General features: G+C 34.4%; 1 protein-coding gene across 4 annotated transcripts in view; it reads right to left on the minus strand.

Moving 5' to 3' along the window:
- Ecpas (Ecm29 proteasome adaptor and scaffold) overlaps nt 1-22,358 on the minus strand; it is a 114,847-nt gene that overhangs the window by 65,067 nt on the left and 27,422 nt on the right. For all 4 annotated transcript variants that reach the window (XM_027942974.2, XM_071600832.1, XM_071600831.1 and 1 more), the window contains 5 exons: nt 15,582-15,712; nt 8,526-8,642; nt 6,218-6,336; nt 5,026-5,175; nt 1,627-1,795 (listed from right to left, as the gene is read on the minus strand). In XM_027942974.2, coding sequence (XP_027798775.2) covers nt 1,627-1,795; nt 5,026-5,175; nt 6,218-6,336; nt 8,526-8,642; nt 15,582-15,712 — 686 coding nt within the window. The remainder of the gene's footprint in view (nt 1-1,626; nt 1,796-5,025; nt 5,176-6,217; nt 6,337-8,525; nt 8,643-15,581; nt 15,713-22,358) is intronic.

Here is a 22,358-nt window from a genome sequence, read left to right on the forward strand (position 1 = left end):
AAAGGGAAGAAGGACCCAGAGTCCTATTCATGCTAGGTATTTCCACCACTGAGCAACATCCCAAACCTATATGATTTTTTACCCATTAGACCTCTAACTTTAAAATTACAAAAAATAATAGCTGGTAGATTGCAGGAGGGGATTGTTTTTTTATGGTACTTGGAATTGAACCCAGGTGCACTTTACCACTTAGCTACATCCATACCCCTTTTCATTTTTTATTTTGAGACAGTGTCTTGCTAAATTGTTGAGGCTGGCCTCGAACTTGAGATCCTCCTGCCTCAACTTCCTGGGTCTCTGGGATTACAGGCCCATGCCACTGCACTCAGCTTAAAAGCTGTTTTATTTAGAAAAAACAAAAGGTATTTAAAAATTAGAAGAAAATATTAAAACTATTTCAACAGTAGGATGTGAAACTGACAAAATGCATTTACAAAAGCTCTTTTAATTCTTAATGACCAGCATTAAGATTACAAGTGAACATTAAAAACTACTCTCCAGAATTTGTAGTTGTAACGCCTAGACATAGATTCGAAGCCTAGTAACAGAAGTGAGATGTTAGTGAATCTCAAAAATTTATTGCCTTTTAGAATTGGAAATAATAATTTCTATAACTCATTGGGTTGCTGTGAGGATTAAATGAGACAATGTATTCAAAGTAGTATAGTGCCTGTCACAAATCATGCTAGTAAAGTGTAGCTTCTGTTACTATTTACCTTACATCGGGGTTTAAGGATACAAAAAAAAAAAATAGAAAGAAAAAAAAAAGAGAGAGATGTGTATAAAACATAAAGTAAATCTAATCAATTATAATCCTCACTGAATAAAACATTCTATGAATTTGCTAGTTTCAAGAACGCCCCACTTGCCTCTTTTTCCCTCTCCTGGGAACACTGTTTTGATAAATGGTCACTTACATTCCCAAAAAGAAAAGGATCAAATCATTGAGACTGCCATGGAGAAATAAAGGAAGGATTAGAAGACTAACCCATGATGCTTGAATTCCAAAATAATTACATACTGATCTCATCTGTTCTTCCCTGAGGTGCCTGATGACACAGACACAGTGAGGCACCTTCTCTGTAGAGCACCAGTCATTTTTAAAAGCTGCTCAGAGAACATCTGTGTCCTGTTTAAATCCAGAATAAAATTCTTAATGCCAATTTTTAAATTCCCAGGAAGAAATATAAAAGGGAGTCATGCTTTTCCCCCACATTGTCACTTGTGAAGCACAGGAGTTCCTCACTTTATACAAAATGTACATCCTAAAAAGCTGAATAAGATAAACTGCACTTTAACTGCACCAAAGGAGCTAGATAATTATTAAGCCTATAATTATAAACTAAAGTGACAGAAATTAAGTATACTCAATTTATAAATAGGCTGTGCTTGATTCTTGAAATATGTGAACAATGTAAGAAAAATTTAAAAGCATTTCCCACTCCTCCCTTTCCCAGGCTTTAACAAATAACTGACATGATGAAAAGAACACATTACACAATTGCTCCTTTCAAACATATTTCATTAGAGAACCTGAATATACTGGAATTATGTCACACATGCTTCCATGAACTTCATAGGGGCAAGTGTACAAGGTCAAGTCCCATGATGAGCAGTGTATGATACCTGCTCCAACTGTTCAGGTGTCCATGGGTTATCACCAATAACTCGTTTAGCTGCATAAAAGCTCATTCCTGGGGGAGGCTGTGGAATTCCAGAACCTCCCCCACTGTTTGAAGAAGAACCCTGTGCTGAAGATGAATTTTGGCGACTCTGGGATTCATTTAACACATATCTGGAAAGGAAATAAAACTTTAATGCTCTATAAAAACACATGCATTTGTGTGTGTGTATATATATATATATATACATCTATCCACATATATGACATTCAATCATATACTATCCTCCCATGTTTATAGAAGAATAAACATCTGAAATAAAAAATTTATCATAATTTTATTGGTATCTAAGAAAAGGTATCTACATTTTCAGCAAATTAACAAGAAGAATACTTCATTCAACCTGGTTATAAATTAACTACAGCAGTTATCAACAATAAAAATATTTTGTTCACGCTTAATCTATTATTGTTCTGTGAGTCGCTATGGATTCAAGCTTTTTGAGATTTTAGTTGACAAATAGAGACACAGGTTTCTTGGTGGTGGGCAGAGGCTATGTGTCACTATTGTTCTATACGCCAAATTGAGAGTAATTTTACACACACATTTCTCATTTCTGCTAAGTTGTAAATTCACCTTTCAATTCTCCCTGAATGATTTATATACCTACATTAGAAAACCCACAAAACACTCCAAACCCCTACTATATAATCACCTAAGACCCCAAAAGCAAAAAAAAGAAAAAGAAAGCGGGTGGTTCAAGGAGGAAAAATCATTAAAATTATACTTGTCCATTATATGTTTAAAGCATTTTACATGTTCTTAATATTAATTTATCATCTTATTTCTTTCTAGCTTATAAAGAGTAGAAATAAATTCTAATAAATTCATTTTGATCCAATTAAATGAGTATTCCTCAAGTACAACATAAAATTTTGGTATAAATATTAATTCAAATCCTTCAACTCTAAATTACTTCACATTACTTATAGGACATATTCACTTCAATTCCTAAATTCATCTACTTTTTAAATCTACTAGGGAAACACTTTAGTATTTTATATATATGAGGCAAGTTCTCATCAGTAAGAAAAATGTGAGGAATCACTAGCTTTGGTACATCATGTTCCTAACTTATATTTGGATTTCAAGGTTTATATACCAAAGCCATTTTCATCTGTCAATTCTGGATGCCTCCTTATTGAACAAATACAAAAGGAGGCTTTTGTTTATTTCTAGGTCCTAGCAAGACTTGTGGCATTAAGTAAATCAATCAGTAAGTACTGAACATATAACACTCTGCAAATCATCAAATTCTAAGCACAAGCCTGAGGAATAGAAAAAGGGACAAGACTGAGTCCCTGCCGTATAGAACAAGACAAGACAATGACAACACAACATGTGGAAGAGCATTTATCATATATATTATCATTTATTTATCATATATATATATAATTTATCATATATATTATCAGACACAAAGAAACCACAGAGAAATGATATGACAGAAATTGAGAGAATAAACATGGAGTGTTTGAAGACCCAGAAAAATCAAGCTAACAAAGTAAAGGAGCAAAAGAAGACAAAATTGAAGAGGAAAGGAATCAGACAGGCTGAACTCTCATCTCTGGATTGAGGGACCCATGGTATGCAGCCATGCCAAGCTTACCACATGTAATACTTGTGATGAGGTAAGAAACATGATAGCAATTAGGGGACTGCAAATCAAAACTACATGAAATTTCATCTAACTCCAGTCAAAGTGACAATTATCAAGACTACAAGTAATAATAAATCTTGGCAAGAAAATGTAGAAAAATGTTCATTCACGCACTGTTGGTGGGACTGCAAATTTGTGTAACCACTCAGGAAAGCAGTATGGAAAGTCCTCAAAAAACTCAGAACGGAAACTCTATGTGATTCAATATACATACAAAGGATTTAAAATCATCATACAACATTGACATAGCCACATCAATGTTCACAGCAGCACAATTCACAACAGTCAAGCTATTAGAACCAACCTAGGTGCCCTTCAACAGATTAAATGGAAAAAAAAAAAAAGTGATACACACAAACACATACACACAGGGGAGTATTAACCATAAAGAAAATATGACATTTGCTAGGAAATGACCAGAACTGGAAGACTAGTATGCTAAGTGAAATAAGCCAGTCCCAAAAAGCCAAAGGTTGAATATTTTCTATGATGTGTGTAAGGTATCAGAGAATAAGGGAGGGGGAGAGTGAGAGAATCTCTCATCAACAGAGGAAAAATCAGTAAATGAAGGCAACTGAGGAGGAAGATGGAACAGAAAAAGAGAAGAACAGTGGAATGAATCTGACAAAAATTTCATATGTACATACATGAATACAGCACAATGAAACCAAGATCAAGTATATCCAAGATACTAATTTAAAAAAAATGTGTGTGTGTGTGTGTGTGTATTAATAAATTGTGGAAAGATCAGTAGAGGGTGATGAGCAAGGGGGAGGGAGGGCAACGGTAAAGGCTGGGGACTGGAGTGGAGCAAATTTTATTCCATGCTTTTGTGATTATGTCAAAATGTATCCTAATGTAATATGTAACTAAAAAGAATCAATTTAAAAATTAATTTTAAAAGGATTCACAATTTCTACAAGCCAGAGGGGCAAGGAGCAATACTTAAAAATTGTTTCTGGCAGCAGAACAAAATAGACAAGCTAGCAACAGACCACAACCTGACACCAGGTCAGGATCAAAAGTCAGGTTAAAAAAAAAAAAAAAATCTTAATACAAAAGAGCTTCCATTCTACTAAATACTAAAAATACAATAACAACACAAAGTGGTCATACAGGTAGATAGTTACTGTTATGGGGAAACAAAACTAATGCACTTCTATCTGCTTCTATCTTCTAACTTCTATCAGTGTAGAGAGGTTTTAAGAAGAGTGGCTGACAAGAAAGAAATTGTGACAAGAAATGAAAAAAGCCAAAACAAAATGACAGCAGTGAAAATGGTTCTACAATATTAAGGAGGAAGGAGGTATTATGGAACTGATACTGTAGCAAGAAGGAAAAGAAAAGATGAAGATGATTTATAATTCTATATTAAGATGGCTAGAAAAATCATCATAGCACCAAAGTAACATAAAAAGTAGAAAGATTTTTATGGGGAAAATGCAATTTTAGCTTGAACAGATTAAATCTGAAATCACAACAGCAGCTCAGCATTTATAAGGCCAATAAGTAGTAGAGTTAAGAGTTTATAAAAGGTTGGGACAAGGGCAAAAAAAAATCTGATATGTATCAATTTACAAGTGAGAGCTGAATCACTTAAAACAGCACTTAATTTCCACATGTTAAATGGAATCAAGAACGGGCTGCTTAGTTGCTTAGTTTCATTATTATTTTTTAACTCACCCATAAGGCATCAGAAGGACATCTAGCATGAAGTCCAAAAGCAGCTGCACAGTCTTTGGTTTCTCAGCAAGATTAAACGGAGAAGCTGATTTTGATGATTCAACAGGGTATTTCATGTGAAAAAGGGTTGGTATTAAAAGATGCATTAAGCTGAAAAAACAATTATATTTATTGCAACTACTTAAAAAAATAAGGTTGTAATACAAGCAAATAACAGATGAAACAAAAATCACATGACAGAAATTGGTGGTTGAAGCTAGAGTCACTCATTTTCAACATACTAATGTATAAAGTCCTAACCTAGGAACTGGCCTTGATTTCTTTCTTACTGAAAACTCAGTACACTGAGTGGTAACTGGCATTTTGCCAATTTGGCTCAGCGTTAAAGCATGTGGAAAGAATGTATATAAAATAAGTGTAATGTTAATACCTGAAATTATCAGAACAGAATTTACATTAAATCTTAGTTAAAGCTTAATTACAACACATTCTTTCAATAAAATTTTTATTGAAATATTGAATATGCTCATAAATTATTCCTGGGTTCAATTTCCAACACTGTAAAAAGTATGACAACAAATAAATAAATGTGAACTGAAAATTGTTATTGTTGCAATGGTGGGGACTGAATCCAGGACTCTGTGCATGCCAGGCAAGCACTCTACCACTGAGCCATGACTCCAGCCCCCTCCTTTCTTTTTTTGGTACCAGGAATTTAACCCAGTGGGGGCTTAACCATTGAGCCACAGCCTTATTCCTTTTTATTTTTTATTTTGAGACAGGGTCTCGCTAAGTTGCATTAGGGCCCTGCTAAGTTGCTGAGGCTGGCCTTGAACTTGTGATCCTCCTGCCTCAGCCTTCCAAGTCACTAGGATTACAGGCATGCACCACTGTGCTTGGCAAGATAAAAATGTTTTGATGAGAAGGATTTTTAACTCTAATTTTTACCATCACATAAAATTAACTGCTTAAAAACAACTGACAAAAATGTATTAGTCCTGCACATTTTTTCAATGTTCACATTAAGAAATTTTATAATAGTAAAACAATAACTGTAAGGTACCATAGAAAATGCAGCTATTCGTCAGCTGAAAGAGCTCAAGCTTGCCATTTGCCAAGTGAAACCACCTATATTTAAAAAGCTGTTATTAATTCTTGTAGGTGGGAAATAAGATAACTGAGGAAATCATACCTATCCTGCTGTGGCTGAGGCTTCCCCTCCATGGCAGTAAGAAGCGTAGGGGCCAATTCACATTGCTTTTCCACTGGTAGGCGAGGATAGCCCATCTTCACATAAATTATAGTAAAATTCTAATGCAAGAAGAGAAAAGCAAGTGAGAGTGAAGACAATATGATTTCAACAAAAACACATGCTGAAAGAGAGTTATGGGTTTTACAAAAAAAAACCACAAACTTTAATCATCCTTTCTCCACATTTATTAAAGCTTAACCAACTACTATACCTGAGGAGAAATTTCAGTCCAATGTATTCAAACTGCTCACCTTAAGGTGGGCTTCATGTGAGGAAGATGACTTAATCTAAGCCACTCATGCATGTAATTACTTATCACTAAGAAGAAAAACTACAATCATTTAACCTAACTAAACCTACATACACACATTAGCATCAGATCTCCCAGTTTGTTGCATTAATTCTTATAAGCTAGGAGAACATGTGTTAACAAATCCCAGGCTATAATTCCCAAATGGTCGATTTCTACAATGTTAGGATACTGCAGCACTCCATGGTTCCTCACTCCAATAACTCCACAATGGATGATCAACCAGGGGAAGAGGAGGGCAGTAGGCATGTTTTTATCTCTATAATCCATGCAAAAGCCACATTTGAAGCAAATTCCTAGATACATATCTATATTTACACATAAAGATTTGCTTTTATAAAGGTTCTTCATTAAAATGAACAAGCTTTAAATACCTTCTTATTTGACAGGCTTATTGACACAGTGTTTCCATTTGCTTAAAGAAAGGGACATATGTAATGGAATGATATGTCCACAACAGGCACACGCAAGATGTCTAGACCATTAAGTGGCTCCGAAAGTTTTGCAACTCCTGATGGCAGATTAAGATTCAATAGATTCTGCCTCAAAGCTAGGAACTACAAGGACCATGAAAAGAGTACCACTGTCTTCATGTAGCATCAACATTTTTTATATTTCATTTTCATGAAGACAACAGTTTAATAGGAATATTTCTCACCAGCCTCAGATTTATTCCAATTTTGAAAAGCATACCTTTCTGAATTACACATAAAAGAAACACTGATTTTTTTTTATTCAAACCTTTTTGTCTTCTTGCCATTTTACTCTTTTCTCTTCTTCTATTATCATGTCTATACTACATAACCCTTCTCTCTATTCAGACTTGTCTCATACAGCCTCTTAAGAATCAAATCACGGGCTGGGGTTGTACCTCAGTAGTAGAGACCTTGCCTAGCATGTGTGAGGTACTGGGTTCGATCCTCAGCACCACATACATGAAGATAAATAAATAAAATAAATGTCTATCAACAACTAAAAAAATTTTTAATCATTCATTTTTAATTTTTTAAACATTTTTAGTTATAAATGGACATAATACCTTTATTTTGTTTATTTCTTATGTGGTGCTGAGGATCAAACCCAGTGCCTCACACATGATAAGCAAGCGCTCTACTATAGAGCCACAACCCCAGCCCCAATTAACTTTATTTTTAATTGATATACAAAAACGAAAATTGCCACTACTAATGGAGTACCATGATGTTTCAATACATGTATACACTGTATAATGTTTATATCATATTAAATATATCTATGTCCTCAAACATTTACTATTTCTTTATAGTGAAACCTTCAAAATCCTCTCTTCTACCCTTTTCAAATGCATGGTACATTACTTATGTCAACAGGCATGCTACGTGCAACAAGCACAACAGAATTTCTTCTGCTCCAACTGAAATTTTTTTTTTTTTTTGTAAAGCGAGAGAGAGAACTTTTTAATATTTATTTTTTAGTTTTCGGCGGACACATCTTTTGTTTGTATGTGGTGATGAGGATCGAACCCGGGCCGCACGCATGCCAGGTGAGCGCGCTACTGCTTGAGCCACATCCCCAGCCCTCCAATTGAAATTTTGTTCCCAGTGATCCATCACTTCCCCTTCCTTCTTCCCCACCTACTCTCCCAGCCTCTAGTAACCACTATTCTAACCTCAATAAAATCAACTTTTTTAGATTCTATATGTGAAATCATTCTTTTATGTATCAATATACCTGACAAGTCATTTCACCAACAATTCTTTGCCCCAAGTAAATGGTCATTACCTTGTTCCTGCCATTTCTTTTAAAGCAGTATTTCCTTTGGATCAGCACTCAGTGTGTCATTTAAAGAAAAATATCTCATATTTTACTTAGAAGTGGCCTACAGTAAAATTCTAAGCTTGCCAATATACTGGTGACATATGATAAATATTATGAAAGAAAACTCCAAACAGCACTCACTGTGACAAAAGAAACTGCAGCAGGGTCCTGGTATTGAACCAGTAGTGTCTCCACTGGGAGCTGTATTTTGGGGCGGCTTTTTATACGCTTATTCAGATGGACCAGCAGTTCCATTACCTAAAATAGAGACAGAGGAACTGAAGTTATTGATCATATCTTAAAAACAAACACATTTCTCAGATATTATTTTAGTAAACAGTAGCTACTTTGTTCTTTTAAGGGATATTAACTTGACATCCCAGAAAGGAGAAAGGGAGTCAAGACACCAGTTTTGCAACATGCCTTGATATTACAAAAAGGGAAAGTTAAGATCCAGATTGTACTGGTCTGCCTGATCAAGGAGCACTTCAGGGAGGAAGTGATAGGAAAACTGAGTCCTAAAGATTAGAAGAATCCCAAGCAGACAATCAGTTACAAGAAGGTACAGAAGATGAAAAGAACATGGCACACCACATCTGACTGAGGCAAGAGTGGTAAGAATTCATAAGAGCAGGATCTGGATTACAGAAGGAGTCTGACAAAACACTAAAGCATTTTTACTATATTTTGATTATCAACTAACACAACATTTTAAGTAAGAAATAACAAGTTTCTTCTCTTTTACATGGAGAAGAGAGCAGAAATAGGATTTGACACATCAATAATTCCTGTGGGTGGAAAGAAAGGTATAGAGACACTGATGACAATTGGCCTTGGATCTCACTTGAATGAAGGGATTATGTGCTAAGAGAGGTAAAACACTGGGCACTGAGAAATAATACATTTTTTAAAAGCCTCACCAAAGACTCAAGTTTAACATAACTATTCTGGAAGGCCAGGTCCATGCTATTCTCTATCATTTCTGAAATTTGTGCCCTATTCTCAAAGCAAGCATGAATGAAAGCTGTAGGATGTTCACAAGTGACAACAAAAGTTCAAAGAAATCTAGAGCAATAATAAAGCAAGTAAATATGTGTAAAGATAAAAACAAATCTATAATCAATGCTTATTAAAAGAATGATAAAAATCATATTAGCTAACATTTATCAAGTTGTTTTTCGAATGTATTCTGCACTTGTGCATAGTACTATTTAGTCCTTTAAGATCCATGATTCTCACAACAACCAATGAAGTGGTATTACCATTCCCATCTTAGAGATGAAGCTTCAGGGAAGTAAATTTACTTGTACAAGGATACTAAACCAGGGAGTGGCACAATCAAGATATGATTCCAGGGTCCAATTTCTAAACTTTTTCAAACATTGATATTTGAGCACGAGTTAAGCTACAGTATAAGACATGATGATAACATATAGGAACTTTGAAACTTGAATTACTATTCACACTTCATCCAAACTTACCACCTGATGACAAGAGAAATCAGGAGGGATAAGGCTAAAGGAAAACTCCCTCTTCTAACCTTCTAATTTAGACTGATTCCTAAAAGGACTCTATGGAAAATTATTACTGATGGTGACAATCATGTCCATAATTACACTTTCTTTTTCATGATAAACTTATTTGGAATTTTAAATAGATTAATTACTTAATTTTCTTCTAGCAATATTATCACTTTAAATATTGATGAATTTCCTAAATTTGCTTATACATTGTCTGGAATCATCTATAAAACTCAGAAAAATTGAGAAACCAGCTGAACTAATTCTTTACCTGTCCAAATAGACAACAACAGTTAAACTCTGTCAGTAAACTTACATAATTGCTAGGTCTAGGGTATACAGTGTTTTGACCTTATTTAATCATTTTTCCTTATTATTCATTCAGTTTGATGGTTAATATAAACTTAATTGAATTATATACCTAAAATACAAAATAAACACATCTATATAAACACCAGCCCTGTAACTCTTTACTCCTCCAAGTCACTAGGTCCTCCTTCTTAAGGTATCACTTCCCTGAATTCTAAAATCACTTTCAATTTTGCATAAATGGAATCTATTATGGCTTGGATATAAGATGTCTCCTCAAAAGCTCCTGTTAATGCAGGAATACTTAGAGGTGAAATGATCAGATTGTGAGAGCTATAACCTAATCAGTTCATGCTAATTTGAATAGACTAACTGGGAGGTTAGTGTAGGCAGGTGGGTATGGCTAGAGGAGATGGGATACTGGGGCAAGTCCCAGAAAGGTTCATCTTCCCTAAGGCCCCTTCCCCACTCCCCTCTCTCTGCTTCTTGACTCCCTCATGAGCTGAGCAGCTTTCCTCTGCTGGGCCTTTCCACCATGATTAGCTATTTCACCTTGGACCCAGAGGAAAGGAGACAACTATTTATGGACTGGCGCCCCAAGTAAACCTCCCCTCCTTTAAGTTGTTCTTTTCAAGTATTTGTCATAGCAAAAGATGACTGAAACAAAATCATTGTAAGATGAACTTCTTGTCTGGATTTTTTTTTCTCTCTACTCATAGTAGTTCACTATTAATTAATTAAAAAATTAGTATTTTCTAATATGAAAATACTACTATTTATAGTTTCATCTATCATAAAAATTCAATTATTTCCAGGTTTAGGCTATTGTGAATAATGCTGATATGAACATTCCCAGACACATACTTTTGATGCATATATATACATATTTTTGTTGTATATAAACACAAAAAAAACCTTTAGTCATGGAGTATGCACATGCTCAGCTTCAGTACACATTTCCAAAGTTTTCCAAAGTGAATTCACTATTTCATATTCCTACCAATAGTATATGAGAGTTCCAGTTGTTCCACATCCTTGCCACAATGGGTATGATCAGGCTTTAATTTTTAGCTATTCTGATGAGTATGAATATACAAAGCTAACTGTACAGTAGAATTCTAAATAAAAATGTTTCTTTAATAGCAAATGTACACTAATACTATATTAATAAAAAGAGAAAACTTTTATTTCTCTTTTACCAATTTATCCACAAATTACCAGTTACCTTGCATAATATCCTGGTTAAGTCTAACATGCAAAATGAAATTAATACTATAGATCTAAAATTTCACAACTGAAAAGTCAATAAACTACAGTAAAATTAATTCTACTTTCATCAATTAAAAGATGTTATGTTCAATGTCTATATCCTTTGTTTATTAATAACGATATAATAATAAGCACACAGGCTGGGGTTGCAGCTCAGTGGTACAGTACTTGCCTTACACGCATGAGGCATTGGGTTTGATCCTCAACACTACATAAAATAAATGAAGATATTGGGTCCATCTACAACTAAAAAAATTTTTTCATAATAATAATAATAATAATAAGCACACCAAATATTACACTGGTTCTGTAATTTATAAGAGGTATTATTATCAGTACATGACTGCACATACTCTAAAAATCTGACCAAATAGTTACACTTGAAAACAAGAACAGGAAAATATGCATCAAGATACCTCCATCAGGCTGAGGCTGTAGCCCAATTGTAAAGCATTTGCCTCCCATGTGTGAAGCACAGGGTTTGACCCTGACACCACATAAAAATAAAGATAGCGTATGTTCATCTACAACTGAAAGTATATTTTAAAAAAAAAAAAAAAAAAGACACTACCATCTACAATCAAAACAATGTGCAAGAATAATTATATTATTGCTTTTACAGTCATTCTTTTATCCTCTACTTACATCATTCATTGGCCTTTTATGTACTGAATTTTCATACATAAGCTAAAGAATAAACATGTTTAACCACTGCATAGAAGCATTACCTGGAAGAAACCAGTTTAATTCTGAAATTATCTCATATTTATAAAGTTCATTGTTAGTCATGTGCCAAGGCAAATTACTTATCCTCTCTAAGTCAGTTTTTTAATCTATAAAACAGGAATAATAAGAATGCCTAAACTATATAACTTATTTTGTTAAAACAAACTGAGATAATAGCTACATAAACATCCACTAGTTTAAGCTATAAATATTAATTTCAGGTTCATTTTTTCCCATTTGTAGAACTCCGGTGATAATATTTCATAAGCTATTGTGAAGATTAAAGGAAAGATATGTCAAAGAGTCTAGCATCATACATGAAATATAACAGGTACTTCAGCTATTAGATTACACTTCCCTTATTCCAGAAGTTTTCAAACTTACTTAACAGCAAGCCCTTCTTCTGACAAAAAAAAAAAAAAAATACAATAAACTATAATTACTAATAAAGATGTTAAACTTTTGCATCAAAATTTATCAAGCCAATGGTGGAATGAGATGGACATCACTGCACTAGGTACATGTATGACTGAACATATGGTGCAACTCTACATCGTGTACTGAGAAATGAACAGTTGTGTTCCATTTGTGTACAATGAATCAAAATGCATTCTGCTGTCATGTATAACTAATTAGAACAAATTTTTAAAAATTCATCAAGCCAAAATTATCAAAACTAGGGGCTGGGGTTGTGGCTCAGTGGTAGAGCGCTTGCCTAGCATGTGTGAGGCACTGGGTTCGATTCTCAGCACCACATAAAAAAATAAAGGGCCACCAACAACTAATAAAAAAAAAAAAATCATCAAAACTAAGAGAAAAATCAGAAAAACAGTTTAGCAGCAATAGGAAGTTATAATTCAGTAACTACTAATTTACAACCAATCTCCAAGACAGGTTCTCAAGCATAAAAGCACAATGTTACTGATGAGAAGCCTTAGGACATTCTGAGCTCCATATTCCACAAACTGAATATTCTTTTTACTGAATATTCTTTTTGTCTTATGAAGAATGCTTCTTATGAACATTAGAATACACTTCAAACTGGGAGCATAGCTCTGTGATACAGCCCATGCTTAGCCTGTATAAGGTCCTGGGTTTCATCCCCAGCACTAGGTGAAAAACAAAAATTTAAAAAAACATAACTTTTTGCACACTAGGCTCCAGACCATACACTAAAAACTAAATTTTACATCCAATGTTTAAAAATTTAAAACAATTCTCTTGAGGGAAAGGAGAGGTACTGGGCAATTAAATTGACCAAATTATGTTATGTGCATGTACAAATGAATCCCACTATTATGTATAATTACAGTGCACCAAATTTTTAACTTTAAAAAATAAAACAATGTTCTTATAAACTAATAATTAAGTCAAAACAAAATAACCAAATGCTGCACATCAATATAATTATAGCGATCAAAGATAAATTCACAAGCTGAGGTAGTTGTTGGTTTTGAGTTTTTTAAAAAATATTTTATAATTCATGAAAAAAATATTTGGTGGCCAACCTTACAGGTTACAGCCCTGGGTTCATATTCTGATTCAATCACTCATTATCTGACCTTAAGTGGTCTATTATCATTTCAAACCAGAGCTTCATCTGTAAAATGTATAAAATACCAACCTCACATAAAGTCCTTAGCACTTTTCCTGACACATAATAATCATTAGTATATCATTATATAATCTCATATGAGAAAACAAATAATTTGAATAAAAAATTAAAAATATACTTAAAAAGGGAGAAAAATCAACCTAAATGCTGCGTTTCTTTTTAAAAATAACCATAAGCTTAAAACTTTGATAATATTAATCAATAAAATTGGAAATAAGAATGGAATTTCTCCACTTGGAAGAAAGTTAATAGGATAAACAGTACTATAGAAATGAATGATACACAATCTCAAACTTAAATAGATGCATTAGAGATGGATGATTTTCCATTAAAAGACACAATATAATGAAAAAAAAATCCTAAGTAAATGATTTAAAAACTACTGAAAATACTTGGCCTGGACTAATGCAAAAATTCCCTGCTTAGTAATTCTTCTGGACTCCACTCTTAGTCTCCGCTCCAAGTCTTCCTTCAACATCCAGGGTAACTGCATGACTACCATTAACACCCTTTCAAATCAGGGATTCCTAGAATCCTGGTTCCCTCTATTGCTCTTCCTCACGTCCACCAGGGGCACCACTGTGGCCTTCCTTAGTTCCATAAAGGTGTCACACTAGTTTTGAACCCCTGCATGGGGCATATCTGTCTTTAATGGTCCTCCCATCTCTCAGCCTGGCTAATTTCTACACACCAAAAGGCCACCCCTCCATTCCACACTCGAATTCTAAATCATGTCCCCAAATACATTCTTTTATTTAATCCTTTACTTGTCCATCTTAGCATGTATTACTAACTGATTTTTTTGCTAGTGGTCTCCCCAACTAGGGGTTTCTTTCACTCACCAACAGACCCCTTACACCTGGCATGAAGACGACTGACACTCAGTAAAAGAGACTGAAAAAACTAAGTAAACAGACATCAAGTTGGGCCTTTAGACCTTGCTATCCTGAGGGTAGGAAAGTCATAGAAGGATTTTAAATAGGAAAGTGATATGACAAAACAAATACACCTCTATCTCAGCGAAGAATATGATTAATAGAAGGCATGTCAAATATGTAACAAGAATATCCATTCTTTCCTGCAGACATAATAGACATTCTTAATGATACTCTTTCCCCACAGAACCTAAATCATGCCTCAGAATCCTCAGGAAAGAACTCCAAGAAGTCACTGCCAACCACTTAAAATGTCCTAAGGGATGAAACCTAATGATAATTCAAAGACTGGAAGGCCTATTATAAACACAGCAGAATAATCCGAATGAAATATTATATAAATCAAAAGGGGAAAATGTTCGTTATAGAAGTTGGTTTTAAAATATTGATGTCAGTTATCTAGCTTTTTGAAATAGTATTTTCATAATCTTAAACTGGAACTACATAATAATTTTTGCTTTTAAAATTTTTTATTTGCTTACCTTTAATTAAGGTTATATTCTCTGTCATCCAAATGATTAGAATATTTTTGTCCCCTTTCACACTAGAATTAAGGGCATGAATATCAGACCATGCCTCTTTACAGACCAGAAAAATTATCAATTAAATTACCTACCACAATTGTACAGCTGGTGCTAACCACAGCTGTGCTAAGCACACAAATTACTTTTGAATCATGAAAGCTGGTTCTAAACTTACTTTCCATTTTGAAAAGCCATTAGGATCACAAACCTAGATTTCAAAAAGGGCATGGAAAACTCACTTCATAATACATGTTCATTTATTCACTATTTAATTCCCCCAACTGTCCCAACATGCTTACCTTTTTCCGTACTCCTTCTTGGGTACTGGACAATTTGAGCAAAACAGGAGGAAGAAATTTAGATATAATATTCTGTAATTGTTCATCTGTTTCAGCATGGCCAAGTCGTAAAAAGACCCGTTCAAGCTGATCTATAATATAAAAAGAAAAAAAAGAGAACTTGGCAAATCAAATACAACCAAGACTATTTTTATACTTTAATCCTTTTTTCTGTACTGTGGAACCTTTGGTCAGAAATTAATCAAAGCTTGGCTTGTATATAGATGATTGTGACACAGCTACAAAACAACACTAAAAGGATCTATCAGCTAACTGTGCTCTTACAACTGTCCCGTTGATTTATCTCCAGAAAGGAGAAAAACAAAGCAAGGAATAACCAAATTCTCTTCTAAATACAGATATTCAGTCTTTCTAAAGGACCTGGATACTAGAAAGGATACAGGATTTTTGAAGGAATCTTCTAGACCTGGCTAGCCAAGCAAGGCAAGGAAACTTTAATCAGATGTCAGGGACAACAGATCTTTGGTAAAACCATCTTACTGATTAAATTTCTCCAAAAATAGAATCAGTGCCCATTACTGTGTTGGGGTTACTAAACTAGAAAGTGAGAAAAGGTTTTCCTCAAAAAAGCCACTGTGAGAAACATGTCAGGTGAGACCATGGGGATGTGCTCAGTAAAACCCAGACTGTGATAAACTTCAGAGCAAGTAACCATTTCTTCAACCAGTGCATCACAGAGGTGGGGGAAGATGGGGGTGAGGGGAACCTATATAAATGACTAGATATTTGACTGTAAGAAATAACAATAAAACTTACAGGTTTTCCTAACATGTTTGAGGGCCTAGGTTAATTCCTCAGCACTGAAAGCATGGAGGGGTGGGGATTAGGTACTATAATGGTATTGTGGTTATGTTAGTTTTTTTAAAAGGTTCTTACAAAAATCCTCAATAGTAATTGGGGTACCTTCTAGGGGGCTGGAAATGTTCTATATCTTGATCTGATATTTTTATAATTTAAAAATTATAATTATGAAAAGTGGTCAAGTTCTATGTTTACATATTTTCTACTGTATCTACTACAATCTAAGACTATATTTAGCTGTACACAGTGGTGCACATCTATAGTTCCATATACAGAGACGGCCATCTCAAAAAAAAAGAAGTGTGTAAAGAAATCCTATTTTCCAGAGATAAAAACAGATGAAATATTTACAAATGAACTAATACAGTGACTGGGATTTACTTCAAATAATGGCGGGGGTAGTCAATGGAGAGAGGTGTCATGTAAATGAAAGCAAAACTAACCACTCATTGATAATTGTTCAATTGTTCAAGATAGATTTTTCATAATTTTCTAAAGGAAAAGAGAGGAGGGGAAAAGAGAGAGAAGAAGAAGGAGGAAGAGGAGGAAAGGAAGGAAAGAAGGGAGGGAGGAATGGAGGGAGGGAAGGAGGGAGGAATTGGGTACTGAAAAGGCAATCACCAATAACATCCCAGTAACAACAAGCAATTCCAGCATCACCTTGTTTTTAAACACCATTTTGCAATAAAAAGAACCAGAATTCTTAGGGGTAATGAATGATTCTAAGACTTGGGACAAGGAAAAAAAAAAAAGATGAGCCAAAAGTATCTTGTAGGGTCAGAAATGACATAAAACATGTGAAGAGACACAGGAACCAACTTCTAAAAGCTCCTAATGGCCAAAGTTGGATCAACAGGAGGAATAAAATAAGTAAAACAGTATTGGATTAAAAGCCAAAGTAGAAATTTACATGATTCCATACTGATATAAACAAGTGATTAAATATTAAATAAATTAGGGGAAAAAAATCTTATAGAAGAATTCAAAATAATTCATGTGGCTACTTCTCCCCATGGAAGGTAAAACTTAACTCTACCTCTTCTTTTCCCATGGAGAATACAATATTTAGTCACTACTTCTATAGAACAGAAATGGGAAAATGTTAACTTCACAGTGGAAAAACCTGAAAAATATTATCTGAACTGAGTGAAGAGGGTTAACACCATCAGTGACATCAGATGGACACCATATATACATAATATAATGTGTGACAAGAAAGGAACTTCATCTCTCCAGTATTCATTCTCAAAACCCATAATCCCAGTCTAATCTTGAGTAAAACAGAAAACTCCAAATTAGGAGACATTCTATAGGATACTCAGCCAGTATTCCTCAAGACTTTGAAGATCATGCAAAACAAGAAAAGACTAAGAAACTGTTCCAAGTCAGAGAAAACTGAAGATGTGATAACTGAATGGTGCCTAGAATAGGATCCTGGAAAAAAAAAAAGAGGACATTAATGGGAAAACCATTGAAATCCAAACAAAGTCTCAAGTTTAAGAAATTACAAAAAAGGAATAAAAGCACAAGAAAGAAACGGAAGAAAGGCAGGTAGACTCTGAGATTACCAAACCAAATAATTCTATTTGATAAATGCTGAATTCTAGGAATGGTGAATTCATCCCACAGAAAAATTGCAGATAAACAGTACCTGCCTTAGGGCTTTACAGTTCTTAGGCAGTGGAAACTGACAACAGATTTGAGCTACATGAATTACATAATTATTTTTTGGACAAAGACAGAATGTTAAATTCTTTATAACAAACTGACATATAGAATCTGTACCAAAGTTTAAAAAAAAAAATAGGAAGATCTAGTTCCCTTCATTTTTCATACAGTTGTTTCAGTACTTCAATGTATCCCCAGTCCAGTACCTAACACTTGCTACTCTCCCTCACAAGAAAGTTAAATATAACATCCTAACAATAAAATTATTTGTGATTGAGCTGTGACAATGGGAAGAAAGGACACCAAACATCAAGTGGAGGTCCTCCTGAAATAGGTTGAGTACACATGAGAAGAGTTAAAGCTTTCCACGACCTATGAGGAGGATCAATATAAGTTAGATCATCACTAGACACATCTGTACTTTAAATAAAATAGTCAAGGGCCAAGGACACAGCTCAGTGGTATAGCGCTTGGCCTAGCATGCTCAGGCCCTGGGTTCAATTTCCATTATTGGAGGGAATAGGAGAAAACATAATCAATCATGTCCAAACATGAAAAGGAAGAAATCTCAAAATAGCAGTCATACCCAACTATTAAATTTTCAATCTATCAAAGTTAGCAAAATGAAGAACATAGGCTTAGTGCTAGTATGGTCCCAGAATCCTGTTTCAGAGGCTTAAAAGGAACATGAATCCTGACCTCCTTTAGCTTCAGCTTTTAACATAGCCTCATGGGGAGGGGGGACAGTGAGGGGGGATGTTAGGCCTATGGTTTTAATATATTCCCTAAAGTTTACATATTGGAAACTTGACACCCAATGCAATAGTGTTGGGAGATGAGGTCTCTAAAGAAGTAATTCAGTCATGAGGACTCTGCCCTCAAGAGGAGATTAATGTTGTTATCTCACTAGTAGTAATTTATCCCAAGAACAAGTCATAAAAGCACCCCCTCCCTTTTAACAATCTAGATCTCATGTGCTCTTCCCCTTTCATCCTTCCACTGTGGGATGATGCAGCACAAAGATCCTCACCAGCTACAGGACCCTCAACCTTGGACTTCCCAGCTTTCAGAACCATAAGAAAATTTATTTTCATTATAAATTACCCAGTCTTAGGCATTCTGTTACAGCAATAAAACAACAAAGACAGACCTCAAAAGGACTCTGTTCAGAAACAAGAAAGGGATGGAACCAAAAGTTCTGAAGATACAAAGAAAATATAAAACTCACATCCATCTTCCTTAAGGGCTCAGTTTTTAGTTGTAGGAACAGATATTATCCAGTTCATTACAAAAGGAACTGAGATATGACAACACTTCAGAGACAGGAGAAAATTTCACCTTATCCACACTTCTGCTATTATTTATTTGTCTACTTAAACTCGTATTAATTTTTTTTTAATATTTATTTTTTAGTTTTAGGTTGACACAATATCTTTATTCTTTATTTATGTGGTGCTGAGGATCGAACCCAGTGCCTTATTGCATACTAGGTGAGCACTCTATCACTGAGCCACAACCCCAGCCCCAAACTCATATTAATTTTCACTTAAGAAAAAATTAGAGACATTACTATGTCCTCAAATAATCACTGTTAAATGTGGGAATATATCTGAACTATTATTTTTTCCTATTCCCATACTAACATCATACTAACCTCAAAACTGGAATGTGACACATACTATTTCATAGTTTGCCTTTTTCTCTTTTAATTAAGAAAATCCTTTATCTGAGACCTTTAGAACAATATATCTCATAACATTTCAGATTTTTAGAAAGATATTTAGTACACATGATGTACATAATATATTTTATTCTATATACAATATAGTTCAAACCAACCTTTAGTCTAAGGAATGAGAAAAACTCAACTAGCCCTCTACTTGTGTTATTACCAACTTTACAGTACTACAAACAACACTCCAAAGAGCATCTTTATCCATATATTATCTGTCTGGTTATATGGGCTTCTACAAGCTAAAATTCTAGAAATGGAACTGCTGGATCAAAGAATAGGAGTGTCAAAAGGTTAACAGGTTATAGAAAAATGTTCTTCACAAAAGCTGAGATAATTATGTCACCAACAGTACACTTTCCCTATACCTTTACAAAGATTATAATTTATCAATCTTAGCTGAATATGACAGATGGTAAAAGATCACACTGGTTTTGCTTTTTTTTTTTTTTTTTTTTTTACTAAGGTAAAGTATCTTTTCAAGTATTCAGAGTCACCTGAAATGACTTTTTAACAAATTACTCATTATTCCTTTTAATTGTTGATTTGTTTTTGTTTTGTAGTACTAGGGATCAAATCCAGAGCCTCAAGCATTCTATCTCTGAGTTACATCTCCAGTCCTTTAGTTGTTGATTTATATAAGCCTTTAAATATTAGTAAAAACAAAAAACTCCCCCCTTTCTCCCATATGTTGCAAGGGCTCTTTCATAGTTTACTTTCCAACTCTAAAGCACTTTTTTTTCTTTTCCATATCTAAGTTTTTTAAGTACAGTTAAATGTACCATTCCTTCACTCCATGGCTTCTGAGATCCTCATAGTGTTTAGAATGGTTTTTCCACTTCAAATTTATTTAAAAAAAAAAAAATACACAATGAAGAAAAAAATTAACATAGCAGGCTTGAGATTGCTACCTACAAAAAAGCCTGCTTGCCAAAGCTGGCCCTTGGCTGACATCTGGAAAGTTGGATTTCAGGAGGGCTCTCAGCATTCTCAGAACTGGTAAACGTGGCTCACTGTGCCTAAACTGTTTGTCAAACAACATGTTTTATGCTGAACAACAGTTTTTCTTCTGGAAGGAATTCTGGTATATTTTAGGCTGAAGGCACCAACATGACTCAATCCAAATACAAACCTTGGTATATTATATATATGTAGTATATATGATATAATTCAAATGAAACTTCTTTAATGAGTATTGCTGGTAGACAAATGGAGTCTTCTAAACTTCAATCTAAAAATCCTTGCCTAGAGGCTGAGGTTGTGACTCAGAGGCAGAGCACTCACCTAGCACTTGTGCTAGGCCTTGGGTTCAATCCTCAGCACCATAAATAAATAAATAAATAAATGTATTGTGTCCACTATAACTAAAAAATAAAATAAAATAGATAGATAGATAGATAAGCCTTGCCTGCACCAAGCAAACATCTACCATGACCCTGCTTTCCACAGAGCAGTTATACTAAGCATAATGCGCCTTGTACAGGGAGTTCTGTTTGTCTCATTCAGATAACCTTTATGAAAACATAGTAAAATATACAAATTCAAAGGTCAAAAACAACATTAGAGAAAGCTCAATACTACGACTAAGGAGCCAACAAGACAAATAACCAAGTGCAATTCAAGCTTCCTCTTCCTCCTTGTGTCTGCTCATCTAAATTCTCTGTTCCTTCAAGGCCCAGCACTCTCCTTTCACTGTGAAGTGCTAACTGCCCTATCTAGGTCACTCTTTCATTCACTGAAGTATATACTGAAACCTTACTGTATGCCAGAGATTGGAGGTCAAGGGTATAAAGAGTGAAGAAGAAAGAAGTAATGATATTGTCCAGGTTAAAGCACATGTACATAGAAAGTGATAGAAGGTCTAGGACAGGTTGCTCCAGAACAACAACAGCATTTAAGAACAGAGGAAGAAGAGTCTGAACAAAGGAATGATGGATACCACTCCTCGGTATTTATCCAAAAGAACTAAATATGGCATATTTTAAAGGTGTTTATCCGAAAGAATTATAGTCAGCATATTTTAAAGATAATGCATACCCACAATAATTGCAACACAATTCACAATAGTCTCACAACAGCCAAGTTACAAAATCAGCCTAAGAATCTGTTAACAATGAAGAGATATAGAAATGTGGCATATATACACAATGAAGAATTATTCAGCTATGAAGAACAATAAAATTATGTCATTTGCAGGAAAATAGATGAAACTTGAAATCATCACCTTAAATGAAATAAGTCAGATGCAGAAGAACAATGATTTTCTCTCATACGTGGAAGTTAGAAAAAAAGATGATAAAATTAAATTCTTTAAAATTTTTTTAAAAAGAGAGATCATCATAAATATAGAAGAGATACCACTGTTAGGAAGGAATCAAGGGAAAGTAAGGGGAAGTACTGAGGAGTGAAATTAACCATATTGTGTGTCATGGTTTAGATATGAGATGTCCCCCAAAAGCTGTTAATGCAGGAATATTGAAAAGCAAAATGATTGGATTATGAGTCCAATAATCTAA

This window comes from Marmota flaviventris, chromosome 13 (assembly GCF_047511675.1).
Source record: "Marmota flaviventris isolate mMarFla1 chromosome 13, mMarFla1.hap1, whole genome shotgun sequence".
Taxonomy (NCBI): domain Eukaryota; kingdom Metazoa; phylum Chordata; class Mammalia; order Rodentia; family Sciuridae; genus Marmota; species Marmota flaviventris.